Source organism: Pristiophorus japonicus, chromosome 7 (assembly GCF_044704955.1).
Source record: "Pristiophorus japonicus isolate sPriJap1 chromosome 7, sPriJap1.hap1, whole genome shotgun sequence".
Classification (NCBI taxonomy): domain Eukaryota; kingdom Metazoa; phylum Chordata; class Chondrichthyes; family Pristiophoridae; genus Pristiophorus; species Pristiophorus japonicus.
In genome coordinates, this window is record NC_091983.1 from 128,375,671 (window position 1) to 128,402,781 (window position 27,111).

Here is a 27,111-nt window from a genome sequence, read left to right on the forward strand (position 1 = left end):
TTTCCCAACCAGAGATGTTAGGCTAACTGGTCTATAGTTTCCTGCTTTTTGTCTGTCTCCTTTTTTAAATAGGGGCATTACATTTGCAGTTTTCCAATCTGCTGAGACCTCCCCAGAATCCAGGGAATTTTGGTAAATTACAACCAATGCATCCACAATCCCTGCTGCTACTTCTTTTAAGACCCTAGGATGCAAGCCATCAGGTCCAGGGGATTTATCTGCCTTTAGTCCCATTATCTTACTGAGTACCACCTCCTTAGTGATTGTGATTGTGTTACTTTCCTCCCCCCATAGCCCCTTGACTATCCACTGTTGGAATACTGTTAGTGTCCTCTACCGTAACGACTGATACAAAATATTCGTTCAGAGTTTCTGCCATCTCCATGTTCCCCATTACTAATTCCCCGGTCTCGTCCTCTAAGGGACCAACATTTACTTTAGCCACTTTTTTCCTTTTTATATACCTATAGAAACTCTTGCTATCTGTTTTTATATTTCATGCTAGTTTACTTTCATAGTCTATCTTCCCTTTCTTAATAATTTTTTTAGTCATTCTTTGCTGGCTTTTAAAAGCTTCCCAATCTTCTGTCTTCCCACTAGTTTTGACCACTTTGCATGCCCTTGTTTTTAATTGGATACTGTCCTTTATTTCTTTAGTTAGCCACGGATGGCTATCTTTTCTCTTACACCCTTTCCTCCTCACTGGAATATATTTTTCTTGAGAGTTGTGAAATATCTTCTTAAATGTACACCACTGTTTATCAATCATCCTACACTTTAATCTATTTTCCCAACTCTGCCCTCATACCTTCATAGACTCCTTTATTTAAGCTTAGTACGCTGGTTAGAGATCCAACTTTCTCTCTCTGGATTACTCCCGGTGCCACGAGCTAATGAGTATAGAAATAGGAGATGAATGCGTGGCTGGAGAGATGGTGCAGGAGGGAGGGCTTTAGATTCCTAGGACACTGGAAGGTGGTTCTTGGGAGGTGGGACCTGTACAGGCCAGACAAGTACCAATATCCTCGCAGGTGGATGAGGGTGGGGGGGGTGGTTCTAATGCTGTTGGGGAGGTTTTATATTAATTTGGCAGGGGGATGGACATCAGCTTGTAGCATTAGAAAGGAGAAACAAGGTGCACCAAGAATTGGGAGGGACAGATAACACTTGAGTAACAAATAGCATGGTATTAGGTGGGGTCAGACTGAGAGAATACAAGAAGGTCGAAGATAGGTTGATAGTGCATGTGTGTGAATGCACAAAGTGTAGTAAATAAGGTTGGAGAGCTGCAGGTGCAAATAGTCACATGGGAATTTGATGTTGTGGCGATAACGAAGAACTGGTTTAAAAAGGGCAGGATTGAGTACTAAATATTCCTGGATATAAGATGTTCAAGAAAGATAGGGAAGGAAAGAAAGGAGGTGGTGTGGCAGTATTGGTTAAGGAGAATGTTACAATGCTGGAGAGAGGATGTCCTGGAGAGGTCAAAGATAGAATCTAATTGGTTAGAGTTAAGAAACAATAGAGATGCCTTAACACTACTAGATGTATTCTATAGGCCATCAATTAGTGGGATGGATATAGAGGAGCAAATTTGCAGGGAAATTACAGAGAGGTGCAGGAACTATCTGGTAGTGATAATGGGGGACTTCAATTATCCGAATATAGGGCTCAATTTTTCCCAGTGATTTGCGCCGTTTTTTTGCCACATGCCATTTTTGTGGTATACGTTAAAAAATGTAAGTTTCCCCAAGGAATCTGCGCCAGCGTAACTCAGTTAGTTACGATTTTTTTAGGTTAGTTCTTTTTTTGCGTCATAGGAAGTGTAACCCGATGTCTGTGCCAGTTTTTGTCAATTATGAAACTTCGCGCCCCCCAAAAGAATTCTCCTAGGTCGGTGTATCTGACCATTCCCGAAAAATCTTCTGGTGAGTTAAAAAAAAGCAGCGGCATTGAAAAATCGGTGCAGAAAGATGCCATCGTTCTTCAGCGAAGTTTTGGAGGGAGTCAAGAAGACTTAAATATACACAACCAAGATTTTTTTTAACTTATAACGCATTAAGTGGAAGTTTGATGGAATTCTGTAACTTTACCTATTCTTTCAACTGACATGCCACCACCGAACGGCAGCAAACAGGCTCGAGGGTCGGAGCGCCGGCCGGCAGAAACGGTCCTGCGCCCGGATAGAGGGGCTCAGGGCTCGGCTGCAAGGGAGGGAGGTAGGATGCTGTGGAAGGCGAGCAGAAGGCATCAGAAGCCTGCACTACCCATCAAATCAAGCCATGGTGGGTGGGGGGCTGTGGAAGGCGATCGGAAGGCATAACAAGACTGCACTATGCATCAAATGTAGCCCGGGGGGTTGGGGGGGTGGGGTGGGGGGGTGGTTTCCCAATCACTGCACCTGTTCAGACCTGGGTGTGGTCCATACAAACCTGTGGGGAGAGAGAACAAAGAACCTTGTCCTGCCTGCCTGCTGTTTTGAGCTTCTTGCAAAGGTAAAATTTAAGCATGGGGGCAATACTGACAATGCCATACCTTGTGCAAGATTTTGCATGATGGTGCTGCAGAGGAGGCAATTCATTCGATATCACCGTATGACGAACCTCCAAGCCTGTAGGGTGATGGGCAGGAGGCTATACCCACATCGGATATATCGAGTACCTGCACCTGAGTGATGCAGACTGTGTCAAAAGGCTGCGTTTCCGCAAATAAGTTGTAATTGAGACCTGTGAGTTGGTGAAAGCAGACCTGCAACCTAGAAGCATCAGCAGGACTGCTTTGTCAGTTGAAGTGAAGGTTACAGCTGCACTTTCATTCTATGCATCCGGATCATTCCAAGCTACAACTGAGGATGTGTGCTCCATTTCTCAACATGTAACACATTTGGCAGTTGACTACTGCACTATATGGTACATCAGTCATTGAAAGTTGGCATGCAGGTACAGCAGGCGGTGAAGAAGGCAAATGGCATGTTGGCCTACATAGCGAGAGGATTTGAGTATAGGAACAGGGAGGTCTTACTGCAGTTGTACTGGGCCTTGGTGAGGCCACACCTTGAATATTGTGTACAGTTTTTGTTGTGTATCTGTAAAGCATGCACTCCCATGTTCCGCCACCAGGGAGCGCATGCCCTGAAGTCCCAAGGGATCCCAGCATCCCTTGGGAGCACTGTATATAAGCCGGCCCTTATGGCCTGTTACTCATTCTGGAGTGTCTTAATAAAGACTGAGGTCACTGTTACTTTAACCTCCCTGTGTGCAGTCTTATCTGTGTTAGGAACACAATAACTGGCGACGAGTATACGAATCCAAAGCAAAGATGCAGCAAACTGTGGGCATCCTGGAGAAGTTCTCGGAGGGTGAGGACTGGGAAGCCTATTTTGAATGGTTAGACCAGTACTTTGTAGCCAACGAGCTGGACGGAGAAGGAAGCATTGCAAAAAGGAGAGCGGTCCTCCTCACGGTCTGCGGGACACCGACCTACAGCCTCATGAAGAATCTTCTGGCTCCGGTGAAACCCACAGATAAGTCATATGAGGAGCTATATACACTGGTTTGGGAGCACCTTAACCTGAGGGAGAGCGTGCTGATGGCGAGGTAACAGTTCTACACGTGCCAGCGATCTGAAGGTCAGTATTGTGGCGAGCTACGTCGCCGAGCTAAGGCAACTTGCAGGACAATGTGAGTTTGATGGCTACCTGGAGCAAATGCTCAGAGACTTGTTTGTACTGGGCATTGACCACGAGACCATCCTACGAAAACTTTTGATTGTAGAGACACCGACCCTCAGTAAGGCCATTGCGATAGCACAGGCGTTTATGTCCACCAGTGATAACACCAAACAAATCTCTCAGCACACAAGTGCTAGCAATGTTCATAAATTAACTGGAACTGTGTTTGCGAGCAGAAATGTACAGGGCAGAAACCACGAGTCTGCAACTGCAAGCAGGCCTCAGGTGACCCAGATGACTCAGAGTCCCCAACAAAGGATGAATGCAAGGCAATTCACACCTTGTTGGTGTTGTGGAGGCTTCCATTCAGCCTATTCATGCCGCTTAATAGGGTATGTTTGCAAGAGCTGTGGAACAATGGGGCACCTCCAACGAGCTTGCAGACAAGCTGCAAGCTCTGCAAAACCTGCTAGCCACCACGTGGCAGAGGAAGATCGGTCCATGGTGGATTAAAGCAATTTCGAGCCTCAGAGAGATGAGGCAGATGCTGAATCACACGGGGTGCACACATTTTTGATGAAATGTCCACCTATAATGCTAAATGTAAAATTGAATGGCTTACCCGTAGCCATGGAACTAGACACTGGCGCTAGCCAATTCATCATGAGTAAAAAGATGTTTGAGAGACTGTGGTGCAACAAGGCACTCAGAGCAGCCCTGAGCCCCATCCACACGAAACTGAGAACATACACCAAAGACCTTATCACTGTCCTGGGCAGCGTCATGGTCAAGGTCACCTACGAGAGCACGGTGCATGAACTGCCACTCTGGATTGTCCTGGGCGATGGCCCCACACTGCTTGAAAGGAGCTGGCTGGGCAAAATCAGCTGGAACTGGGATGACATCCGAGCGCTATCACATGTCGATGAGGCCTCATGTACCCAGGTTCTTAACAAATTTCCTTCCCTTTTTGAGCCAGGCATTGAAAACTTTTCCGGGGCGAAGGTGCGGATCCATTTGGTCCCAGAGGCACGACCCATTCACCACAAGGCGCGAGCGGTACCTCACATGATGAGGGAGAGAGTGGAAATCGAGCTGGACAGGCTGCAACGCGAGGGCATCATCTCCCCAGTGGAATTCAGCGAGTGGGCCAGCCCAATTGTCCCAGTACTCAAAAGTGATGGCACGGTCAGGATTTGTGGCGATTATAAAGTAACTATTAATTGTTTCTCGCTACAGGACCAATACCTGCTACCTAAAGCAGACGACCTATTTGCAATGCTAGCAGGAGGCAAGACGTTCACCAAACCTGACTTCGGCCTACATGACGCAGGAGCTCAAGGAGTCTTCGAATGGCCTCACCTGCATCAACACGCACAAGGGACTGTTCATCGACAACAGATGCCCGTTTGGAATTCAGTCGGCTGCAGCGATCTTCCAGACAAACATGGAGAGCCTATTCAAGTCAGTACCACACATGGTGGTTTTTCAGGACGACATATTGGTCACAGGTCGGGACACTGCCAAGCACCTACAAAACTTGGAGGAGGTCCTCCAGTGACTGGATCGCGTAGGGCTGCGGCTGAAGAGGTCAAAATGCATCTTCATGGCAACAGAAGTGGAGTTTTTGGGGAGAAAGATTGCGGCGGACGGCATTCAGCCCACAGACGCCAAGACAGAAGCTATCAGGAACGCGCCCAGGCCACAGAACGTCACGGAGCTGCGGTCGTTCCTGGGACTCCTCAACTATTTTGGTAACTTCCACCGGGGTTAAGCACCCTTTTAGAGCCCCTCCATGTGTTATTGGGCAAAGGTGAGAACTGGGTATGGGGAAAAACCAAGTAATTGCTTTTGAGAAAGCCAGAAACATTTTATGCTCCAACAAGCTGCTTGTATTGTATAACCCGTGTAAAAGACTTGTGCTAGCATGTGACGCGTCGTCGTATGGAGTCGGGTGTGTATTACAACAAGCTAACGTTGCGGGGAAGTTGCAACCTGTCGCCTATGCTTCCAGGAGCTTGTCTAAGGCTGAGAGGGCCTACAGCATGATTGAGAAAGAGGCATTAGCGTGTGTGTTCGGGGTAAAGAAAATGCATCAGTACCTGTTTGGCCTCAAATTTGAGCTGGAAACCGATCACAAGCCCCTCATATCCTTGTTCGCTGAAAACAAGGGGATAAATACTAATGCCTCAGCCCGCATACAAAGGTAGGCACTCACGCTATCAGCTTATAACTATACCATCCGCCACAGGCCAGCCACCGAGAACTGTGCAGATGCTCTCAGTCGGCTACCATTGCCCACCACGGGGGTAGAAATGGCGCAGCCTGCAAACTTGTTGATGGTGTCACAGCCCGCAGACTTGTTGATGGTCATGGAAGCATTTGAAAATGATAAATCACCTGTCACGGCCCGCCAGATTAGGACTTGGACCAGCCAAGATCCTCTGCTGTCCCGAGTAAAAAACTGTGTACTGCATGGGAGCTGGGCCAGCATCCCCGTTGAAATGCAACAGCTAATCAAGCCGTTCCAACGGCAAAAGGACGAGCTGTCCATTCAGGCAGACTGCCTGTGGTGGGGTAACTGTGTAGTGCTACCCAAAAAGGGCAGGGAGACATTCATCTCGGATCTCCACAGCACACACCCAGGTATAGAAATGATGAAAGCGATAGCCAGATCCCACGTGTGGTGGCCCGGTATCGACTCTGACTTAGAGTCCTGTGTACGGCAATGCAGCATGTGTGCTCAGTTGAGCAACGTGCCCAGAGAGGCACCACTAAGTTTGTGGTCCTGGCCCTCCAGACTATGGTCGAGGATCCATGTCGACTATGTGGGCCCGTTTCTCGGTAAAATGTTCCTGGTGGTGGTCGATGCTTTTTCAAAATGGATTGAATGTGAAATAATGTCGGGAAGCACTGCCACTGCCACCATTGAAAGCCTGAGGGCCATGTTTGCCATCCACGGCCTGCCTGACATACTGTCAGTGACAACGGGCCATGTTTCACCAGTGCCGAATTTAAAGAATTCATGACCCGCAATGGGATCAAACATGTCACCTCGGCCCCAATTAAACCAGCCTCCAATGGGCAGGCAGAGCGGGCAGTACAAACAATCAAACAGAGCCTCCAACGAGTCACAGAAGGCTCACTCCAAACCCGCCTGTCCCGAGTACTGCTCAGTTACCGCACGAGACCCCACTCGCTCACAGGGGTGTCCCCGGCTGAGCTACTCATGAAAAGGACACTTAAATGCAGACTCTCGCTGGTTCACCCCAACCTGCATGATCCGGTAGAGAGCAGGCGGCAGCAACAAAATGTAAATGATGGTCGCGCCACTGTGTCACGGGAAATTGATCTGAATGACCGTGTATGTGCAAAACTATGGACATGGTCCCAAGTGGATCGCGGGCATGGTGATAGCTAAAGAAGGGAGTAGGGTGTTTGTAGTCAAACTAGACAATGGACAAATTTGCAGAAAGCACCTGGACCAAACGAGGCTGCAGTTCACAGACTGCCCTGAACAACCCACAGCAGACACCACCTTTTTCAAGCCAACAACACACACCATGCCGGACCAGGAAATCGAACCCAACACGCCCAACAGCCCAGCAAGACCAGGCTCACCCAGCAGCCCTGCAGGGCCAACAACACGCTACCCAGCGAGGGCACAGCCAACACACCAGAACAGACATTTGTACCGAGGCGGTCCACCAGGGAAAGAAAGGCTCCCGACTGCCTCATCTTGTAAATAGTTTTCACTTTGACTTTAGCGGGGAGTGATATTGTGTATCTGTAAAGCATGCACTCCCATGTTCCGCCACCAGGGAGCGCATCCCCTGAAGTCCCAAGGGATTCCAGCATCCCTTGGGAGCACTGTATATAAGCCAGCCCCTAAGGCCCATTACTCACTCTGGAGTGTCTTATTAAAGACTGAGGTCACTGTTACTTTAACCTCCCTGTGTGCAGTCTCATCTGTGTTCGGAACACAACAGTTTTGGTCTCCTAATCTGAGGAATGACATTCTTGCTATTGAGGGAGTGCAGCGAAGGTTCACCAGAATGATTCCCGGGATGGCAGGACTGACATGTGAAGAAAGATTGGCGCGACTCGGTTTATATTCACTGGAATTGGGAAGAATGAGAGGGGATCTCATCGAAACATAAAATTCTGATGGGATTGGACAGGTTAAATGCAGGAAGAATGTTCCCGATGTTGGGGAAGTCCAGAACCAGGGGTCAGTCTAAGGATAAGAGGTAAGCCATTTAGGACCGAGATGAGAAGAAACTTCTTCACTCAGAGAATTGTGAACCTGTGGAATTCTCTACCACAGAAAGTTGTTGAGTCCAATTCGTTACATATATTCAAAACAGAGTTCGATATGGCCCTTACAGCTAAAGGGATCAAGGGGTAGGGAGAGAAACAGGAATGGGGTACTGAAGTTGCATGGTCAGCCATGATCATATTGAATGGTGGTGCAGGCTCGAAGGGCCGAATGGCCTACTCCTGCACCAATTTTCTATGTTTCTATGTTTCTATGCCCGGAGGAATGACTACATAAAGTTCCCCAATATCGCCCAGGCAATGCGTGACAGGGCTGTGGGCTTCTCTAGGATTGCTGGCTTCCCAAAGGTACAGGGCTGCATTGATTGTACCCACATCACCTTGCGAGCACCTTTGGAGGATTCTGAGATGTACAGGAACAGAAAATGCTTCCACTCCATTAATGTGCAGCTCGTGTGTGACGACATGCATCACATCGTGTCAGTTGATGCAAGATACCCTGGGAGCACCCATGATGCGTTCATCCTACGTGAGAGCATTATATCTACCATGTTTTAGCAGCAGCCAGAAGGGTAGAGCTGGCTACTGGGAGACAAAGGATATGGCCGCGTCACCTGGCTCATGATGCCCCTACACGTAACCCAGATGGAAGCTGACCAGGAATACAACATTTTGCACATTGTGATACGCAGCTTCATAGAGAGGACCATTGGCATCCCAAAACAGAGTTTCCGATGCCTGGACCATTCCAGAGGCTACTTGCTATACTCCCCTGAGATTGTCGGTCAGTTCATTGTTGTGTGCTGCATGCTGCACAACTTAGCCATCATGAGGCAGCAGCAGCTGGTAATGGAAGACCCACCTGTGGTGAGAGTGGTTGATGATGATGAGGAAGATGCAGGTGACGAGGAGGAGGACGAGAACGAAGAAACCATGCAACTACCTGAACCTGGAGCACGACGGCAGAGGAGGACGGGCTGTCATGCCTCCTTAAAGATTGCTCGAGCCTTGTGCCAGCAGCTCATCCGTAAACGCTTTGCTGCCTGAAGGCTCAGCGGCAACTGTTCCACATGGACCATGTTTACTGTTTGGACCTGTTCTGTAATGTTGTGTTGTGTTAATGGAACAAACTATGAAAATGATTCTTCTTGAGTTCCAAAAGTTGCGTTAATAATGGAACAAATAATGTAAAGATTCAGTTATAATTTAAAATATATTTTATTCAAAAGTTCAACAAGCATTTCTTTGTACTTAACTTAAATTTAATAAATATATTCTTGTATCAAACTTTAATGTTTTCAGTTAAGATCACTTGCAAACTTTAAGATCACTTACAAACTTTTAAACTTGTAAATTTACATAACGTACAAAAATTTTTTAATTTGAGAACAACAGTTACAACAGTAACAACAATAATAACAACAGCAGCAAAGAAAGGCTGCACCCATCTCTCCTCCACCTTATTGTAAGACCGCCCGCTGAGATTGGTTTTGGTGACTCCATCACCTCTGCCCGCAGGCGGTGGCGTAGTGTTTCTCGGGTTGGTACCAAGCTTATTCTTTCTAACATCTCGGGTAATGCGCACCTGATGATGGGGGTGGGGTGTGGGGGCACAGGTGGCAATGTGGAGGGCCTGGCTTGGGGCTCTTCAGAGGCTGGTCTCGGAACTGGACTAGGAGTGGCAGTTGATTCTGTCAATGGGCGCAGGATCTGGGCATGTTCCCTTATTGCAGCAGCTAACTCCAAAATTCGCTCCTTCATATTCACTGAGAGTGTTTGAACTACCTGCGACATTCCCTCCCTCATGTGTACCGACATGGTTTCAGCTGACTGAGGTATTCCCTCCCTTGTGTTCCTGGATAGTGGTTCCATTTCTCGTGAGAGTGTGGTTACTTCTCCTGACAGTTCCAATACCTCATCACCCACCCCACTGATGGTGTCCAGCAGTGATCGGATAAGGTCAATTCTCTCCGCACTCATTGCCATTATGTGAACCACATCTGTTAGATCCTGCACCTCAGTAGACTGCGGCCGAGCTCTCCTTCCCCTGCTCACCCTGGGTCTGGCTCGCAGCATCCCAGTGGGACTCCCAGCCTCGGACAGTTGCTCCCTGGGTGTACCTCGCTGCACCACGCTGGAATTCCCAACCTTGGATGGTGGGAAACCATGGAATGTCCCACCAACATTCAAACCAGTAGTCAGGGAAGGGGCTGGCACCTCAATGGGCAGGACCTGCACCTCCTCCAAAGTCAATAAACAGTGGGGGTGTCATTGATTCCCTCACACTCCCCCTCCCCTGTTAAGTATGAATGGAGAGTCTGACCAGATACTGTGAGTTCAAAGTAAAGTGTGACCTTAGTCTTTTATTACAGGTCTCCAGAGTGCCTATCCAGCCTTTGAGGCCTCCTTAAGTACAGGTGCTCCCAAGGGATTGTGGGATCCCTTGGGACTCCAGGGGATGAACTCCCTGGTGACTATACAAGGTATTTACAGGTTTACATACATAACAACACTCCCCCTAAAGTCAATAGTGTAACTATTTACAAGGTGAGTCGATCTGAGGCCTTTCTTTCCCAGGTTGATCGTCTCGGTGCAAATGCTGGTTTTGGCGAATCGTTTGTTGGGCCCTCGCTGGGCTGCTGTACAGCTGGCTTTGCTGGGCTGCCTGATGTGGTGAGTCCAGATGATGGGTTCTGCTTCGTAGTCAATTATGGTGCCGGTTGCCACTGGTGTGTATGTTGGGGGATCAAAAAAGGTAGGGTCCAAGGTGGGTTGCTCAGGATAGTCCGTGAATATGAGTTTGATTTGGTCCAAGTATTTCCGATGAATGAGTCCATTTGAAAGTTTGACCCGAAACACCCTACTCCCCTCTTTGGCCACAATAGTGCCAAGAAACCACTTAGGACCTTGTCCATAGTTCAACACAAATACAGGATCATTGATTTCAATTTCGTGTGACACATTTGCGCTATCATGATATGTATTTTGTTGAAGCCGCCTGTTCCATACGTTCATGTAGATCAGGGTGGATTAATGAGAGCATTGTCTTAAGTGCCCTTTTCATGAGCAGTTTAGCAGATAGAATCCTAGTGAGCAAGTGGGGTTGCGTGCGGTAGCTAAGCAGGACTTGGGATAGGCGAGTCTGCAGTGAGCCTTCAGTTACCCTCTTCAAGCTCTGCTTGATAGTTTGCACTGCTCTCTCTGCCTGACCATTGGATGCTGGTTTGAATGGGGCAGATGTAACTTGATCCCATTACGGGTCATGAACTCTTTGAACTCGGCACTGGTGAAACATGGCCCGTTGTCGCTCACAAGGACATCAGGCAGGCCGTGCGTGGCAAACATGGCCCGCAGGCTTTCAGTGGTGGCAGCGGACGAGCTTGCCGACATTATCTCACATTCAATCCATTTGGAGTACGCATCTACAACCACTAGGACATTTTTCCCAAAAACGAGCTTGCATAGTCGACATGGACCCTGGATCATGGTTTGGAGGGCCAAGTCCATAAACTTAGGGCGCCTCCCTGGGTGCATTGCTTAACTACGAGCATGTGTTACATTTATGCACGCAGGACTCTAAATCTGCATCGATACCGGGCCACTACACGTGGGATCTGGCTATCGTTTTCATCATTACAATGCCTGGGTGAGTACTGTGGAAATCACTGATGAAAGTGTCCCTGCCCTTCTTGGGGAGCAGTACCCGATTACCCCACAGAAGGCAGTCTGCCTGTATAGACATTTCACCTTTGCGCCGCTGGTACAGCTTTATCTCTTCCTGCATTTCCAATGGGACACTGGACCAGCTCCCGTGAAGCACACAATTTTTTACTAGGGACAGTAAGGGGTCCTGGCTCGTCCAGGTTCAAAGCTGTCGGGCTGTGACGGGTGATTGCTCACTCTCGAATGCTTCCATTACCATGACTAAATCTGCGACCTGTGCCATTTCCACCCCGTGGTGTGCAATGGCAGCCTACTGAGAGCATCGGCACAGTTTTCTGTGCCTGGCCTGTGGCGGATGGCGTAGTTGTATGCGGACAACATAAGTGCTCATCTCTGGATGCGGGCCGATGCATTCGTATTTATCCCCTTACTTTCGGAAAAAAGAGATATGAGTGGCTTATGGTCAGTTTCCAATTTGAATTTTAGCCCAAACAGGTATTGATGCATTTTCTTCACCCCATAGACACACGTTAACGCTTCTTTCTCAATCATGCTGTAGGCTCTCTCAGCCTTAGATAGACTCCTGGATGCATAAGTAACCGGTTGCAGTTTCCCGAAATCATTAGCTTGTTGCAATACCCACCTGACGCCATATGACGACGCATCACATGCTAGTACCAAACGCTTACATGGATCATACAACATAAGCAATTTGTTTGAGCATAACAATTTTCTCGCTTTTACAAAGGCATTTTCTTGGCTTTTACCCCAAATCCATTCGCCCCCTTTTCATAGTAAGACATGCAATGATTCGAACAGTGTGTTGAGACCAGGTAAGAAGTTACCAAAGTAGTTCAGGAGTCCCAGAAACGACCGCAGCCCCGTCACGTTCTGTGGCCTTGGTGCGTTCTCGATTGCCTCCGTCTTCGCATTGGTGGGCCTGATGCCGTCCGCCGCAATCCTCCTTCCCAGCAACTCCACTTCAGGCACCAGGAAAACACACTTCGAGCGTTTTAACCTGAAACCTGAGCCCCACGCGGTTGAGTCAACTAAGAACCTCCTCCAGGTTCTGCAGATGCTCGACTGTGTTCCGACCTAAGACCAAGATGTCGTCCTGGAAGACCACGGTGTGCGGGACTGACTTCAGTAAGCTTTCCATGTTTGTCTGGAATATTACCGCCGCCGATCGGATTCCAAACGGGCATCTGTTATAACCAAAAAGACCTTTTTGCGTGTTGATGCAGCTGAGGGCCTTCGATGATTCCGTCAGTTCCTGCGTCATGTAGGCTGAAGTCAGATCCAGCTTCGTGAACGTCTCCTCCGGCAGCATTGCAAAGAGATTGTTAGCCTTTGGTAGTGGGTACTGGTCTTGCAGGGAGAAACGATTGATAGTTACTTTGTAATCACCATAGATTCTAACGGTGCTGTCTCCCTTGAGGACTGGGACGATAGGACTGGCCCACTCGTTGAACTCGATTGGGGAAATGATGCCCTCTCTTTGCAGCCAGTCTAACTCGATCTCTAGCCTTTCTCTCATCATGTATGGTACTGCTCTCATCTTGTGATGGATGAGTTGCGCCGCTGGAATTAGGTGGATCTGCACTTTTTCTCCTTGGAATTTCCCGATGCCTGGTTCAAACAACGAAGGAAATTTGTTTAAGACCTGGGTACATGAAGTGTCATCAGCGGGCGATAGCACTCGGTCATCATCCCAGTTCCAGCGTATCTTTCCCAGCCAGTTCCTGCCGAGCAACGTGGGACCATCGCCCGGTACCACCCAGAGTGATAGCTTGTGCACTGCTCCATTGTAGGAGACCTTTACGGTAGCACTGCCGATTACAAGAATCAGTTCTTTCATGTAAGTTCTTAGTTTCATGCGAACTGGAGTTAAGACTGGCCTTGAGGCCTTGTTGCACCACAACCTTTCGAAAGTCTTTTTGCCCATGATGGACTGGCTCATGCCCGTGTCCAGCTCCATTGACACCGGGAATCCATTTAGTTCAACATTCAGCATTATCGGGGGACAATTCATGGTGAATATGTGCACCCCATGTACTTCTGCCTCCTCGATCTGAGGCTTTGGTTCATCGTGATCCTCTGTGGATCTGTCCTCCTCAGCAATATGGTGGTATGCAGGTTTAACAGGCTTTGCAGCTCGCCTGCACACTCGTTGGAGGTGTCCCATTATTCCACAGCGCTTGCAAATGTACTCTTTGAAGTGGCATGAATGGAAACGATGATTACTCCTGCAGCACCAACAAGGTGTTAATGGCCTTGCATTCATCACCCTTGATGGTGGACTCTGAGACATCTGCGGATGTGTAGCTGCAGATATGTGTGATCTGCCCTGTACGTTACAATTCAAAAACAACATCACTTTGTTTATAGTACATGTAGCAGCACTTATGTGCTGAGAGATTTGCTTCGTATTGTCACTGGTAGCAATGAACGCCTGGGCTATCGCTATGGCCTTACTTAAGGTTGGGGTCTCTACGGTCAAAAGTTTGTGAAGTATGGTTTTGTGGCCAATGCCAAGTACGAAAAATTCTCTGAGCATGTGCTCCAAATGTCCTTCAAATTCTCAATGTCCTGCAAGGCATCTTAGCTCGGTGACATAACTCGCAATTTCCTGGCCTTCAGACCGTTTATAGGTGTAGAACCGATACCTTGCCATCAGAACACTTTCCTTCGGGTTCAAATGCTCTCGGACCAGTGTGCACAAATCGTCGTATGATTTCTCCGTGGGTTTTGCTGGAGCGAGCAGATTCTTCATGAGGTCATAAGTTGGTACCCCACAAACGGTGAGGAGGATCGCCCTTCGTTTGGCAGTGCTCTCTTCACCTCTAGCTCGTTGGCCACGAAGTATTGGTCGAGTCGCTCCACAAAAGTTTCCCAATCATCTCCCTCTGAGAATTTCTCCAGGATGCCCACCTTTCTCTGCATCTTTGGGTTCGCTATCTGTATCTCGTCGCCAGTTGTTGTGTATGGAGAAAGAGTCAGACTGAACACTGTGAGCTCAAATTAAAGTGTGATCGTAGTCTTTTATTGCAGGTTTCCAGACTGCCTCTCCAACCTGTGAAGCTTCCTTAAATACTTGTGCTCCCAAGGGATTATGATGGCTGTACAGATTAAATACAAATTTACATATATAACAGGGAATCCATTTAATTCAACATTCAGCGTTATCAGTGGATACTTTGTGGTAAATGTGTGCACCCCATTTACCTTTGCCTCCTCGGTATGAGGCTCTGGTTCATCGTGATTCTCCGTGGATCTGTCCTCCTCTGGAATATGGTGGTTTGCAGGATTTGCAGGGTTTGCAGCTCGCCTGTACATACGTTGGAGGTATTCCACAGCCCTTGCAAACATACCCTTTGGCGGCATGAATGGAAATTATGATCATCCCCGCAGCGCCAACAAGGTGTTAATGGTCTTGCAAACATCACCCTTGATGGTGGACTCTGAGACATCTATGGACGTACAGCTGCAGGCATGTGGGGCCTGCCCTGTACGTTGCGATTTGAAAACAACATCACTTTGTTCACAGTACTTGCAGCAGCACTCATGTGCTGAGAGATTTACTTCGTATTGTCACTGGTGGTAATGAACACCTGGGCTATCGCTATGGCTTTACTCAAGGTTGGGGTCTCGACAGTCAAAAGTTTGTGAAATATCACTTCATGGCCAATGCTAAGTATGAAGAAGTCCCTGAGCATGTGCTGCAAATGTCCTTCAAATTCGCAATGTCCTTCCTGCAAGACGTCTCAGCTCGGCGACATAGCTCACCACTTCCTGGCCTTCAGACCTTTTGTTGGTGTAGAACTGGTACCTCGCCATCAGAACGCTTTCCTTTGGGTTCAGATGTTCCCGGACCAGAGTGCACAAATCATCGTACGATTTCTCTGTGGGTTTCGCTGGAGCAAGCAGATTTTTCATGAGGCAATACGTTGGTGCCCCGCAGACGGTGAGGAGAATCGCCCTTCATCTGGCAGTGTTCACTTCTCCTTCCAGCTCATTGGCCACGAAGTATTGGTCGAGTCGCTCCACGAAGGTTTCCCAATCATCTCCCTCCGAAAATTTCTCCAGGATGCCCACTGTTCCCTGCATCGTTGGGTTCATCATCTGTATCTCATCGCCAGATGTTATGTATGAATGAAGAGTCTGACCAGATACTGTGAGCTCAAAGTAATGTGTGACCGTAGTCTTTTATTGCAGGTCTCCAGAATGCATAACCAGCCTGTGTGGCCTCCGTAAGTACTGGTGCTCCCAAGGGATTTTGGGATCCCCTGGGACTCCAGGGGATGAGCCCTCTAGTGGCTACCCAAGGTATTTACAGGTTTACATATATAACATCCCCCTCACTCCCATGCTCTTGGTCTGGAAGGTGGGATTGGAAGATATTCTCGACTGAACATCTTCGTCCTCGACTTCGACTGAATCTTCTTTTGCATTGTCAGGTTTGGCCTCATGTTCTGCAAAATATAACAGAACAGACAAATGATTAGCAGCAGAGGAGGGGCTAGGGTGGCATGAGTAGGCACAGACAGTGCAGGCAGCAGGCTGATTTGAAGGTCCACGATGAATGATAGCACATTGCATCAACCAAAGCGTAGCTGAGAGAGACATCCCCACCAACCAAAGCATGGCTAGCCCACGCAGTACTTAACATTTAGCAAAGCCAGACTGTGGAATTTGCAGGACTTACCCTCTCCCTTGAGTGTGGGCCCAGCTTGTGCAATGGTGGTTGCTTTTCTCCAGCAGGACCCATCAAAGCAGTGACACTCTCTTCCAAGGTTGTCAGTGGGTGCAGATTTGCCAGGTCTTCTCCTGTTCAAGTTCTTTCCCATTTGTTACATAAGAACATAAGAATTAGGAACGAACAGGAGTAGGCCATCTAGCCCCTTGAGCCTGCTCCGCCACTCAACAAGATCATGGCTGATCTGGCCGTGGACTCAGCTCCACTTACCCGCCCGCTCCCCATAACCCTTAATTCCCTTATTAAAAATCTATCTATCTGTGATTTGAATACATTCAATGAGCTAGCCTCAACTGCTTCCTTGGGCAGAGAATTCCACAGATTCACAACCCTCTGGGAGAAGAAATTCCCTCTCAACTCGGTTTTAAATTGGCTCCCCCGTATTTTGAGGCTGTGCCCCCTAGTTCTAGTCTCCCTGACCAGTGGAAACAACCTCTCTGCCTCTATCTTGTCTATCCCTTTCATTATTTTAAATGTTTCTATAAGATCACCCCTCATCCTTCTGAACTCCAACGAGTAAAGACCCAGTCTACTCAATCTATCATCATAAGGTAACCCCCTCATCTCCGGAATCAGCCTAGTGAATCATCTCTGTACCTCCTCCAAAGTGTGGCACTTTCCTCTGCAAAAATGAAAATATAACTTTTTAAAGAGCGTGTCTTTCTGCTGGGTGGGGCATATACAGCTGGTCACATTTACAATTGCAATTCCATTGAAAAATTAAAGTATTATTTACACTAACTACTTGACCAAAGTCTTGCTACTTCTTTTTGCACTGGCCTCCGGACTTCGGGGTGGTCACCATCGTACAGTAATCTTCTACAAGTTGGTTCCAGTATTTCTTCATTTCTTTGGGTGGAACTTTTATGTGACCTCTGCTGGTGTCCAGCTTCTGCCATCTGCCCTCAATCACAATAACTAGTGCCTCCACTTCATCCCATGAGAAATTCTTGGTCCTGGTGCCGCGTTGCATCTTGTATTGCAGCTTCGATTTTTCTAATGATAATTACAGTTCTCACACAGCACTCAATGTTCACACACACACAATTGGCTCTTTAAAATGGCCGATTGCAGACCGGGGCTGTACTGCGCATGCGTATCCATAGGAATCATGTCAAAAACTTCCGTTTTTTTTTCTCCACATGCGCAGAAGGGGCGGCTCCATTTGTTTGGTGCAGACAGCCGCCTCCACCCCCCAAGGCTACAGGACAGGCTGCACGGCGCCAATTTTGAAAAATACAGCGGAGAAACTTGGCACATCTATTTTTGGAGTAGTTCTGGCCTAGAAAAACAGGCCTAACTCTGGCAATACGCCAAAAAATGGCATTGGACAAAATTGAGCCCATTGACTGGAATAGTAATAGAAGAATTTCTGAAGTGTGTTCAGGAGAACTTTCTTGATCAGTATGTTTCTGGCCCAACGAGGAAGAATGCATTGCTAGAACTGGTTCTGGTGAATGAGGTGAGTCAAGTGGAGCAGTTAGGGAACAGTGATCATAGTATCATACGGTTTAGATTAGCTATGGAAAAGAACACGGCGCAATCTAAAGTAAAAGTACTTAATTGGAGGAAGACCAATTTCAGTGGGTTGGGAACAGATCTGGCCTGGGTAAATTGAAATCAAAGATTGTCAGGCAAAACTGTAATCGAACAATGAGCTGCCTTTAAAGAGGAGATGGTTCAGGTACGGTCGAGTTACATTCCTAAAAGAGGGAAAAGTAGGGTAAGCAAAACCAGAGCTCCCTGGATGATAAGCGAGATAGAGTAAGGTGAAGCAGAAAAAGAGGGCATGTGACAGATGGCAGGTTGGGAATACAAGTGAGAACCAGGCTGACTGTAGAAAGTTCAGAGGGGAAATGCAAAAAGAAATATGAGGGAATATGAGAATAGACTGGAAAGTAAATTAAAAGGGATTCCAAAAGTCTTCTATATTCATATAAATAATAAATGGGTAGTAAGTAAAGAATGGGGCTGATTAGGGACTAAAAAGGAGACCTACGCTTGGAGGCACAGAGCATGGCATCAGTCTTTACCAAGGAAGGAGTTGCTGCCAAAGGATTGGGTATTAAATACTCTTGGTTAGAAGGTGTTCAGGAAAGATAGGGAAGGAAAGATAGGAAGTAGTGTGGCAGTATTGGTTAAGGAGAACTTTACAGAACTGGAGAGGGAGGATGTTCTGGAGGGGTCAAGGACAGAACCTATATGGCTAGAGTTAAGAAATAATAGTGGTGCCATTACACTACTTGGTGTATTCTATAGACCATCAACCAGTGGCAAAGATATAGAGGAGCAAATTAGCAGGGAAATTACAGAGAGATGCAGGAACTATCGGGTAGTAATAATGGAGGACATCAACTATCCTAATAATCGGCTCAAATTTCCCCAACCCCTTTTTTTGGCACCCTGACCCGAGGTGCGCTGCTTTTGTCCACCTCTAAGCACGCCGAAAATCTTCCTCCTGATTCTGGCCGCTCCCTAGCCTCTCCTCGGTGGTGGTGTAGCGTGGCCCAGTGGATTGGGGGCAGAGCCAGGTCCCACCGTTGAAAACAGTGCCGGGACCTCTGAACATGTGTGCTAGAGTCTGCGCACATGTGCAGCAGCTCTTGGCAGGCCGAATCTGTGAGTGTGCGCTGCAGGCTGTGATGGGAGGGGCCCAAATCATGCTGCCCCTAGCCCTGGCCGAATGGGCTCCCTCATTGGCGGCCCACTGCGTTCCCTAAGGTAGGACTTCTATTTTTTTATTTGTTATTTACTGATTGATTGATTGCTTTTTACTTTGGTCTTGGTGCTTTAGATGCAGGGTTCCTTCTATTTTTTATTTTTTAATTAATTGCTTATTACTTTTAGTGCAAATGTACTGCTTTGTTTTGCGCTCCACCCCGCCCCCCCCTCCCCCCGCCCCACCCCCCCACCCCTGCCACCTGGTTCCCTTCCCTCCCCTATCCCTGCCCTAATGTCCGCCGATGTACTAATGTGCATTGCTTTCTTCACTGCCCACAATGTTTTTCAGAGCTGGCCACATACGCTGACCTAAGTCGATTTGGAGTAAGTTTTATCTGGCCAAAGTGACATAAATGACCAAAACTGGCGTAAGTGGCTGAGTACGCCCCCTTTTGAAAAAAAAACTGAACTAAAAAAAGTCGTACCTAACTAAGTTACTCTGGAGCAAGTTTTTTGGGGAAGATGGCATTTTTCAACTTACGCCAGAAAAACCAACTTACTCCAAAAAAATTGGAGCAAGTCATGGCCAAAATTGGGACCTATGGTGCAAAGTGTAATAGTGTAATAGTGTAAAACAAACAGAAGGGAAAGAATTTCTGAAATGTGTTCAGGAGAACTTTCTTGATTAGTATGTTTCCGGCCTGACGAACGGTTGTTTTTCAGATTGGAGTGGTGTTCCCCTGGGGTCGGTACTAGGACCACTGCTTTTCTTGATGTATAGGAATGACTTGGATGTGGGTGTACAGGGCACAATTTCAAAATTTGCAGATGACACAAAAAGGAGAGTGATCGACTTCAAGAAGACATAGACAGACTGGTGAATTAGGCAGACACGTGGCAGATAAGATTTAATGCAGAAAAATGTGAAGTGATACATTTGGTAGAAAGAATGTGGGGAGGACATATATATTAAATGGTACAATCCTAAAGGGGGTGCACGAACAGAGAGACCTGGGGGTAGGTGTGCACAAACCGTTCAAGGTGGCAGGACAGGTTGAGAATAGTGTTGAAAAGACTTACTGGATCCTGGGCTTCATAAATAGAGGTATAGAGTACAAAAGTGTGGAAATTATGATGAACCTGTATAAAACACTGGTTCAGCCATAACTGGTCCAGTTCTGGGCACTGCACTTTAGGAAGGATGTGAAGGACTTTGGGAAGATGCGTTAAAGATCTACGAGAATTATTCTAGGAATGAGGGACTTCAGTTACGTTGATAGATTGGAGAAGATGGATTTGTTCTCCTTGGAGCAGAGAAGATTGAGAGGAGATTTGATAGAGGTGTTCAAAATCATGAGGGGTGTGGACAGAGTAGATAGAATGAGAAACTGTTCCCATTGGGAGAAGGGAGAACCAGAGGACACAGATTTATGGTGATTGGCAAAAGAACCAAAAGTGACATAAGAAAAAACTTTTTTATGCTGCGGGTGGTTAGGATCTGGAATACACTGCCTGAAAGGGTGGTGGAGACACTCAATCTTATCTCTCAAAAGGGAGTTGGATAAGTATCTCAAGGAAAAAAAATTGCAGGGCTACTGGAAAAGGGCGGGGGAATGGGACTAGTTGAGAGCCGGCACGGGCTCGATGGGCCGAATGGCCTTCTTCCGTGCTGTAGCCATTCTATGATTCTATTCTAAAGTCACAGTGAAAGAGGAGGTAGTTGAGATACTGGATGGGATAAAAATTGATAACGAGGAGGAACTAGAAAGGCTGGCTGTACTTAAAGTAGATAAATCACGAGGACCGGATGGGATGCATCCAAGGATGCCGAGAGAGGTAAGGGTGGAAATTGTGGAAGTACTGGCCATAATCTTCTAATCCCTTTAGATATGGGGTGGTGCCAGAGGACTGGAGTATCGCAAATGTTACACCCTTGTTCAAAAAAGGGTGCAAGGATAAATCCAGCAACTACCCCCACTACCTCGGTAGTGGGGTAGCTTTTAGAAGTGATAATCCAGGGACAAAATTAACAGTCACTTGGACAAAGGTGGATTAATGAAGCAATGCCACCATGGATTTGTCAAAGGCAAATTGCGTTTAACTAATTTGATTGAGTTTTTTGATGAGGTAACAAAGAGGGTTGATGAGGGCAATGCTGTTGATGTCACATAATAGGTTTGCCAGCAAAGTTGAAGCCCATAAAATAAAAGGGACAGTGGCAGCATGGTTACGAAATTGGCTAAGTGACAGAAAACAAAGAGTAGTGGTGAACGGTCGTTTTTCGGATTGGAGGAAGGTACACAATGATGTTCCCCAGGGGTTGGTACTAGGACCACTGCTTTTCTTGATATATATTAATGACTTGGATGTGGGTGTACAGGACACTGTTTCAAAATTTGCAGATGATACAAAACTTGGAAGTATAGTGAACAGTGAGGAGAATAGTGATAGACTTCAAGAAGACATAGACAGGCTGGTGGAATGGGTGGACACATGGCAGATGAAATTTAATGCAGAAAAGTGTAAAGTGACACATTTTGGTAGGAAAAATGAGAAATGGCAATATAAAAAAAAAAGAAAGAAGCGGATTTATATAAGCGCCTTTCATGACCATCGGACATCTCAAATCACTTTACAGCCAATGAAGTATTTTTTGGAGTATAGTCACTGTTGTAATGTAGGAAACGCAGCAGCTAATTTGTGCACAAGCAAGCTCCCACAAACAGCAATGTGATAATGACCAGGTAATCTGTTTTTTTGTTATGTTAATTGAAGGATAAATATTGGCCAGGACACCGGAGATACCTCTTCTTCAAAATAATGCCATGGGATCTTTTACGTCCCTTTGAGAGAGCAGACAGGGCCTCGGTTTAATGTCTCATCCTAAAGACGGGCACCTCCGACAGTGCAGCTCAGCACTGCACCAGAGTGTCAGCCTAGATTTTCTTCACTCAAGTCCCTGGGGTGGGACTTAAACCCACAACCTTCTGGCTCAGAGGCAAGAGTGCTACCCACTGAGCCACACCTAACACTGCACATTAAACTAAAGGGTACAATTCTAAAGGGGTGCATGATCAGAGAAACCGAAGGGTATATGTACACAAAGTGTTGAAGGTGGCAGGGCAGGTTGAGAATGCAGTTAAAAGAGCATACGGGAAATTGGGCTTCATAATTAGAGGCATAGGGCTAGACTTTGCATTGCTGTCCAGATCACCCAAAAATAAGTGATATTTCCGACGTTAGTGATAAAAAAAATGTGATCGCCGGATTATCGCCCATTTTAAAATCCGCTAGTTTCCACTTTTTTATTTGGGCGTTAGCCATAGCGATGTGAAATGGACATTAGTGACTTATTCCATCATGCAAGGCCGGCTTCCATAGCAATGGGCTTTTCCCGTGATTCAGGAGGTCAGGGGTCATCTGCACATGTGCAGAAAAGAGTGAGAGAGGAGAGAGAGAGAGAGAGAGAGCGAGGAGGTGATTGCGAAGCTAGTGTCGAGTAGTATTGAAGTAATGGAGAGCATTGATATTGTAGAAGAAGATAATATGCGTGATGTGGAGAAGGAGGATTTGGCTCAAGTGGGTGAGGTGGGACAGGAGATGGGTGGACAAAGGCGCGCCAAGCACTTCACCGAAGAGGCCAATGCTGCCCTGGTCTCCGAGGTAGAGAACCGATGGACCCAATTGACCCGGGGTGGCCATGGGAAACCAGCCCCCAGGGTATATCAGAGGATCTGGTGTGAGATCGCAGAAGTAGTGTCCTCAACCACACACAAAGTCCAAGAACTTAACCAGTGCCACAAGCGCTGGAATTACCTAGTTGCTTCCGGCAGAGTAAGTATTAAATTTATTGAATAAATTGTAATGATGCAATGCTTAATTTAAATGTGGATCTGCTGGATTGTAGTTAGGCTGGTAATCTTGGTGTCATGTGTTTAATTCTAATCTCGATCTTATTAAAGTTATTCTCAGACGTTAGATATAACTATGCATTCAATTGCATATGAAGCATATTAGCATATAACGTTAACGTTAACGATGAATAGCATGGGATGACTAATTGGGGATTTTCTGTGTATTCTGTGTGTTGTGCTGTGTGTGTTGTGTGTGTTATGTTGTGTTGTGTAATAGTAATAATGATAATCTGATATCTGTCAGTAATCTGATATCTGTCTTGTCTGTAATAGTATGTCGGCAATGATCTTATGCCATGCTCTTGTCACCTTTGCAGAAGAAGCTTTTAAAAAATTGTTCGGAGCAGCGACGTACTGGTGGAAGACCAGCAGATGTGACTCTGCTGACAGACTTCGAGGAGCAGGCGTTGGCCTTAGTGGGGGTCCATAACAGGTCGGCCACCCGTGATGGTGCTGAACCTGTTCTTATGTCTCGTGAGTAATGTATAAACCATTGGTGATTTAAAGTAATTTAATACCATTTCAGTATAATAAATTATCGATGTAATGTTATGTAATTAATGATAGGATCATGAAAAATCATTGTAATCCAATGCAGATTCTGTACTATCATGATATTAATTATATGTGATGTCTCTCAGTATAATTATAATAGTAGTGTTGCTCCTCAAGTGTTGCTCCTCATATATATGCCTGCGTAGCGTCAGCATTCTCATATGACCCTGACCTCTTTCTAACCTAATTTATGTTTTCTCGGTCACCAGGCCTTACAGGCTTTCCAGGTTCCACAGGCTCCCCAAGTTCCCAAGGCTCGTCAACCTTCGCAGGATCCCCAGGTTCCCATGGTTCCACCAGTTGTCTCTGGAGGTGAGGAGGCAAGAATCTCTCCTGTTCTTCTGTAGGTCCTCCTATCCACTGAGGATAATGAGGAGGTGGAGGAGGAACCTGCAGCAGTCTCATCATGCTTTCCTGCGGCCACGTCTGTTGATTATCTGTAAAGCATGCACTCCCATGTTCTGCCACCAGGAAGTGCATCCCCTGAAGTACCAAGGTATCCCAGCATCCCTTGGGAGCACTGTATATAAGCCGGCCCCTAAAGCCTGTTCCTCACTCTGGAGTGTCTTCATAAAGACTGCGGTCACTGTTACTTTAACCTCCCTGTGTGCAGTCTCATCTGTGTTAGGAACAAAATAACTGGCGACGAGTATACGAATCCAAAACAAAGATGCAGCAAACTGTGGGCATCCTGGAGAAGTTCTCGGAGGGTGAGGACTGGGAAGCCTATGTCGAGCGGCTAGACCAGTACTTTGTAGCCAACGAGCTGGACGGAGAAGGAAGCGTTGCAAAAAGGAGAGCGGTCCTCCTCATGGTCTGCGGGGCTCCGACCTACAGCCTCATAAAGAATCTTCTGGCTCCGGTGAAACGCACAGATAAGTCATATGAGGAGCTGTGTACACTGGTTCGAGAGCATCTTAACCCGAGGGAGAGCGTGCTGATGGCGAGGTATCGGTTCTACACGTGCCAGCGATCTGGAGGTCAGGAAGTGGCGAGCTACGTCGCCGACCTTGCAGGACAATGTGAGTTTGATGGCTACCTGGAGCAAATGCTCAGAGACTTGTTTGTACTGGGCATTGGCCACGAAACCATCCTACGAAAACTTTTGACTGTAGAGACACCGACCCTCAGTAATGACATTGTGATAGCACAGGCGTTTATGTCCACCATTGATAACACCAAACAAATCTCTCAGCGCACAAGTGCTAGCAATGTTTATAAATTAACTGGAACTGTGTTTGCGAGCAGAAATGTACAGGGCAGAAACCACGAGTCTGCAACTGCCAGCAGGCCTCAGGTGACCCAGATGACTGAGTCCCCAACAAAGGATGAATGCAAGGCAATTCACACCTTGTTGGCATTGTGGAGGCTTCCATTCAGCCTGTTCATGCCACTTCCAAGGGTATGTTTGCAAGAGCTGTTGGACAATGGGGCACCTTCAATGAGCTTGCAGACGAGTTGCAATCTCTGCAAAACCTGCTAACCACCACGTGGCAGAGAAAGATCGGTCCATGGTGGATCAAAGCAAATTCGAGCCTCAGAGAGAGGAGGCAGATGCTGAAGTACACGGGGTGCACACATTTTCGACGAAATGTCCACCTATAATGCTAAATGTAAAATTGAATGGCTTACCCATAGCCATGGAACTAGACACTGGCGCTAGCCAATCCATCATGAGTAAAAAGATGTTTGAGAGACTGTGGTACAACAAGGCACTCAGACCAGCCCTCAGCCCCATGCACATGAAACTGAGAACGTACACCAAAGAGCCTATCACTGTCCTGGGCAGCGCCATGGTCAAGGTCACCTATGAGGGCACGGTGCACGAACTGCCACTCTGGATTGTCCCGGGCGATGGCCCCACACTGCTTGGAAGGAGCTGGCTGGGCAAAATCCGCTGGAACTGGGATGACATCCGAATGCTATCACATGTCGATGAGGCCTCATGTACCCAGGTTCTTAACAAATTTCCTTCCCTTTTTGAGCCAGGCATTGGAAACTTTTCTGGGGAGAAGGTACGGATCCACTTGGTCCCAGAGACACGACCCATTCACCACAAGGCGCGAACGGTACCTCACATGGTGAGGGAGAGAGTGGAAATCGAGCTGGACAGGCTGCAATACGAGGGCATCATCTCCCCAGTGGAATTCAGCGAGTGGGCCAGCCCGATTGTTCCAGTACTCAAAAGTGATGGCACGGTCAGGATTTGCGGCGATTATAAAGTAACTATTCATCGTTTCTCGCTGCAGGACCAATACCCGCTATTGAAGGCAGACGACCTATTTGCGACGCTGGCAGGAGGCAAGATGTTCACCAAGCTCGACCTGACTTCGGCCTACATGACGCAGGAGTTGGAGGAGTCTTCAAAGGCCTCACCTGCATCAACACACACAAGGGACTGTTCATCTACAACAGATGCCCGTTTGGAATTCGGTCGGCTGGAGGGATCTTCCAGAAAAACATGGAGAGCCTACTCAAGTCGGTACCACGCACGGTAGTTTTTCAGGACGACATATTGGCCATGGGTCGGGACACCGTTAAGCACCTACAAAACCTGGAGGATGTCTTCCAGCGGCTGGATCGCGTAGGGCTGCGTTTGAAAGGTCAAAATGCATCTTCATGGCAACAGAAGTGGAGATTTTGGGGAGAAAGATCGCGGCAGATGGCATTCGACCCACAGACGCCAAGACAGAGGCTAACAGGAACACGCCCAGGCCACAGAACGTCACGGAGCTGCGGTCGTTCTTGGGACTCCTCAACTATTTTGGTAACTTCCTAATGGGGTTAAGCACCCTCTTAGAGCCTACATGTGTTATTGCGTAAAGGTGAGAACTGGGTATGGGGAAAAAAAACAAGTAATTGCTTTTGAGAAAGCCAGAAACATTTTATGCTCCAACAAGCTGCTTGTATTGTATAACCCGTGTAAAAGACTTGTGCTAGCATGTGACGCGTCGTCGTACGGAGTCGGGTGTGTATTACAACAAGCTAACGTTGCGGGGAAGTTGCAACCTGTCGCATATGCCTCCAGGAGCTTGTCTAAGGCCGAGAGAGCCAACAGCATGATTGAGAAAGAGGCATTAGTGTGTGTGTTCGGGGTAAAGAAAATGCGTCAGTACCTGTTTGGCCTCAAATTTGAGCTGGAAACCGATCACAAGTCCCTCACATCCTGTTCACTGAAAACAAGGGGATAAATACTAATGCCTCAGCCCGCATACAAAGATGGGCACTATACCATCAGTGTATAACTATACCATCCGCCACAGGCCAGGCACCGAGAACTGTGCGGATGCTCTCAGTTGGCTACCATTGCCCACCACGGGGGTGGAAATGGTGCAGCCTGCAAACTTGTTGATGGTGGCGCAGCCCACAGACCTGTTGATGGTCATGGAAGCGTTTGAAAATGATAAATCACCTGTCACGGCCTGCCAGATTAGGACTTGGACCAGCCAAGATCCTCTGCAGTCCCGAGTAAAAAAACTGTTTACTGCATGGGAGCTGGGCCAGCATCCCCGTTGAAATGCAAGAGCTAATCAAGCCGTTCCAGTAATGAAAGGATGAGCTGTCCATTCAGGCAGACTGCCTGTTGTCGGGTAACCACGTAGTGCTAACCAAAA

General features: G+C 47.3%; 1 protein-coding gene across 1 annotated transcript in view; it reads left to right on the plus strand.

The window, feature by feature from the left end:
* Positions 1 to 26,299, plus strand: part of LOC139266852 (uncharacterized) — a 41,813-nt gene extending 15,514 nt beyond the window's left edge. Inside the window, exons 2-3 of the mRNA XM_070884459.1 lie at positions 23,260 to 23,416; positions 23,707 to 26,299. Of these exons, the coding sequence (XP_070740560.1) occupies positions 24,168 to 24,980 (813 nt within the window). The 5' untranslated portion in view covers positions 23,260 to 23,416; positions 23,707 to 24,167 and the 3' untranslated portion in view covers positions 24,981 to 26,299. The remainder of the gene's footprint in view (positions 1 to 23,259; positions 23,417 to 23,706) is intronic.
* The last annotated feature ends 812 nt before the right edge of the window (positions 26,300 to 27,111 follow it).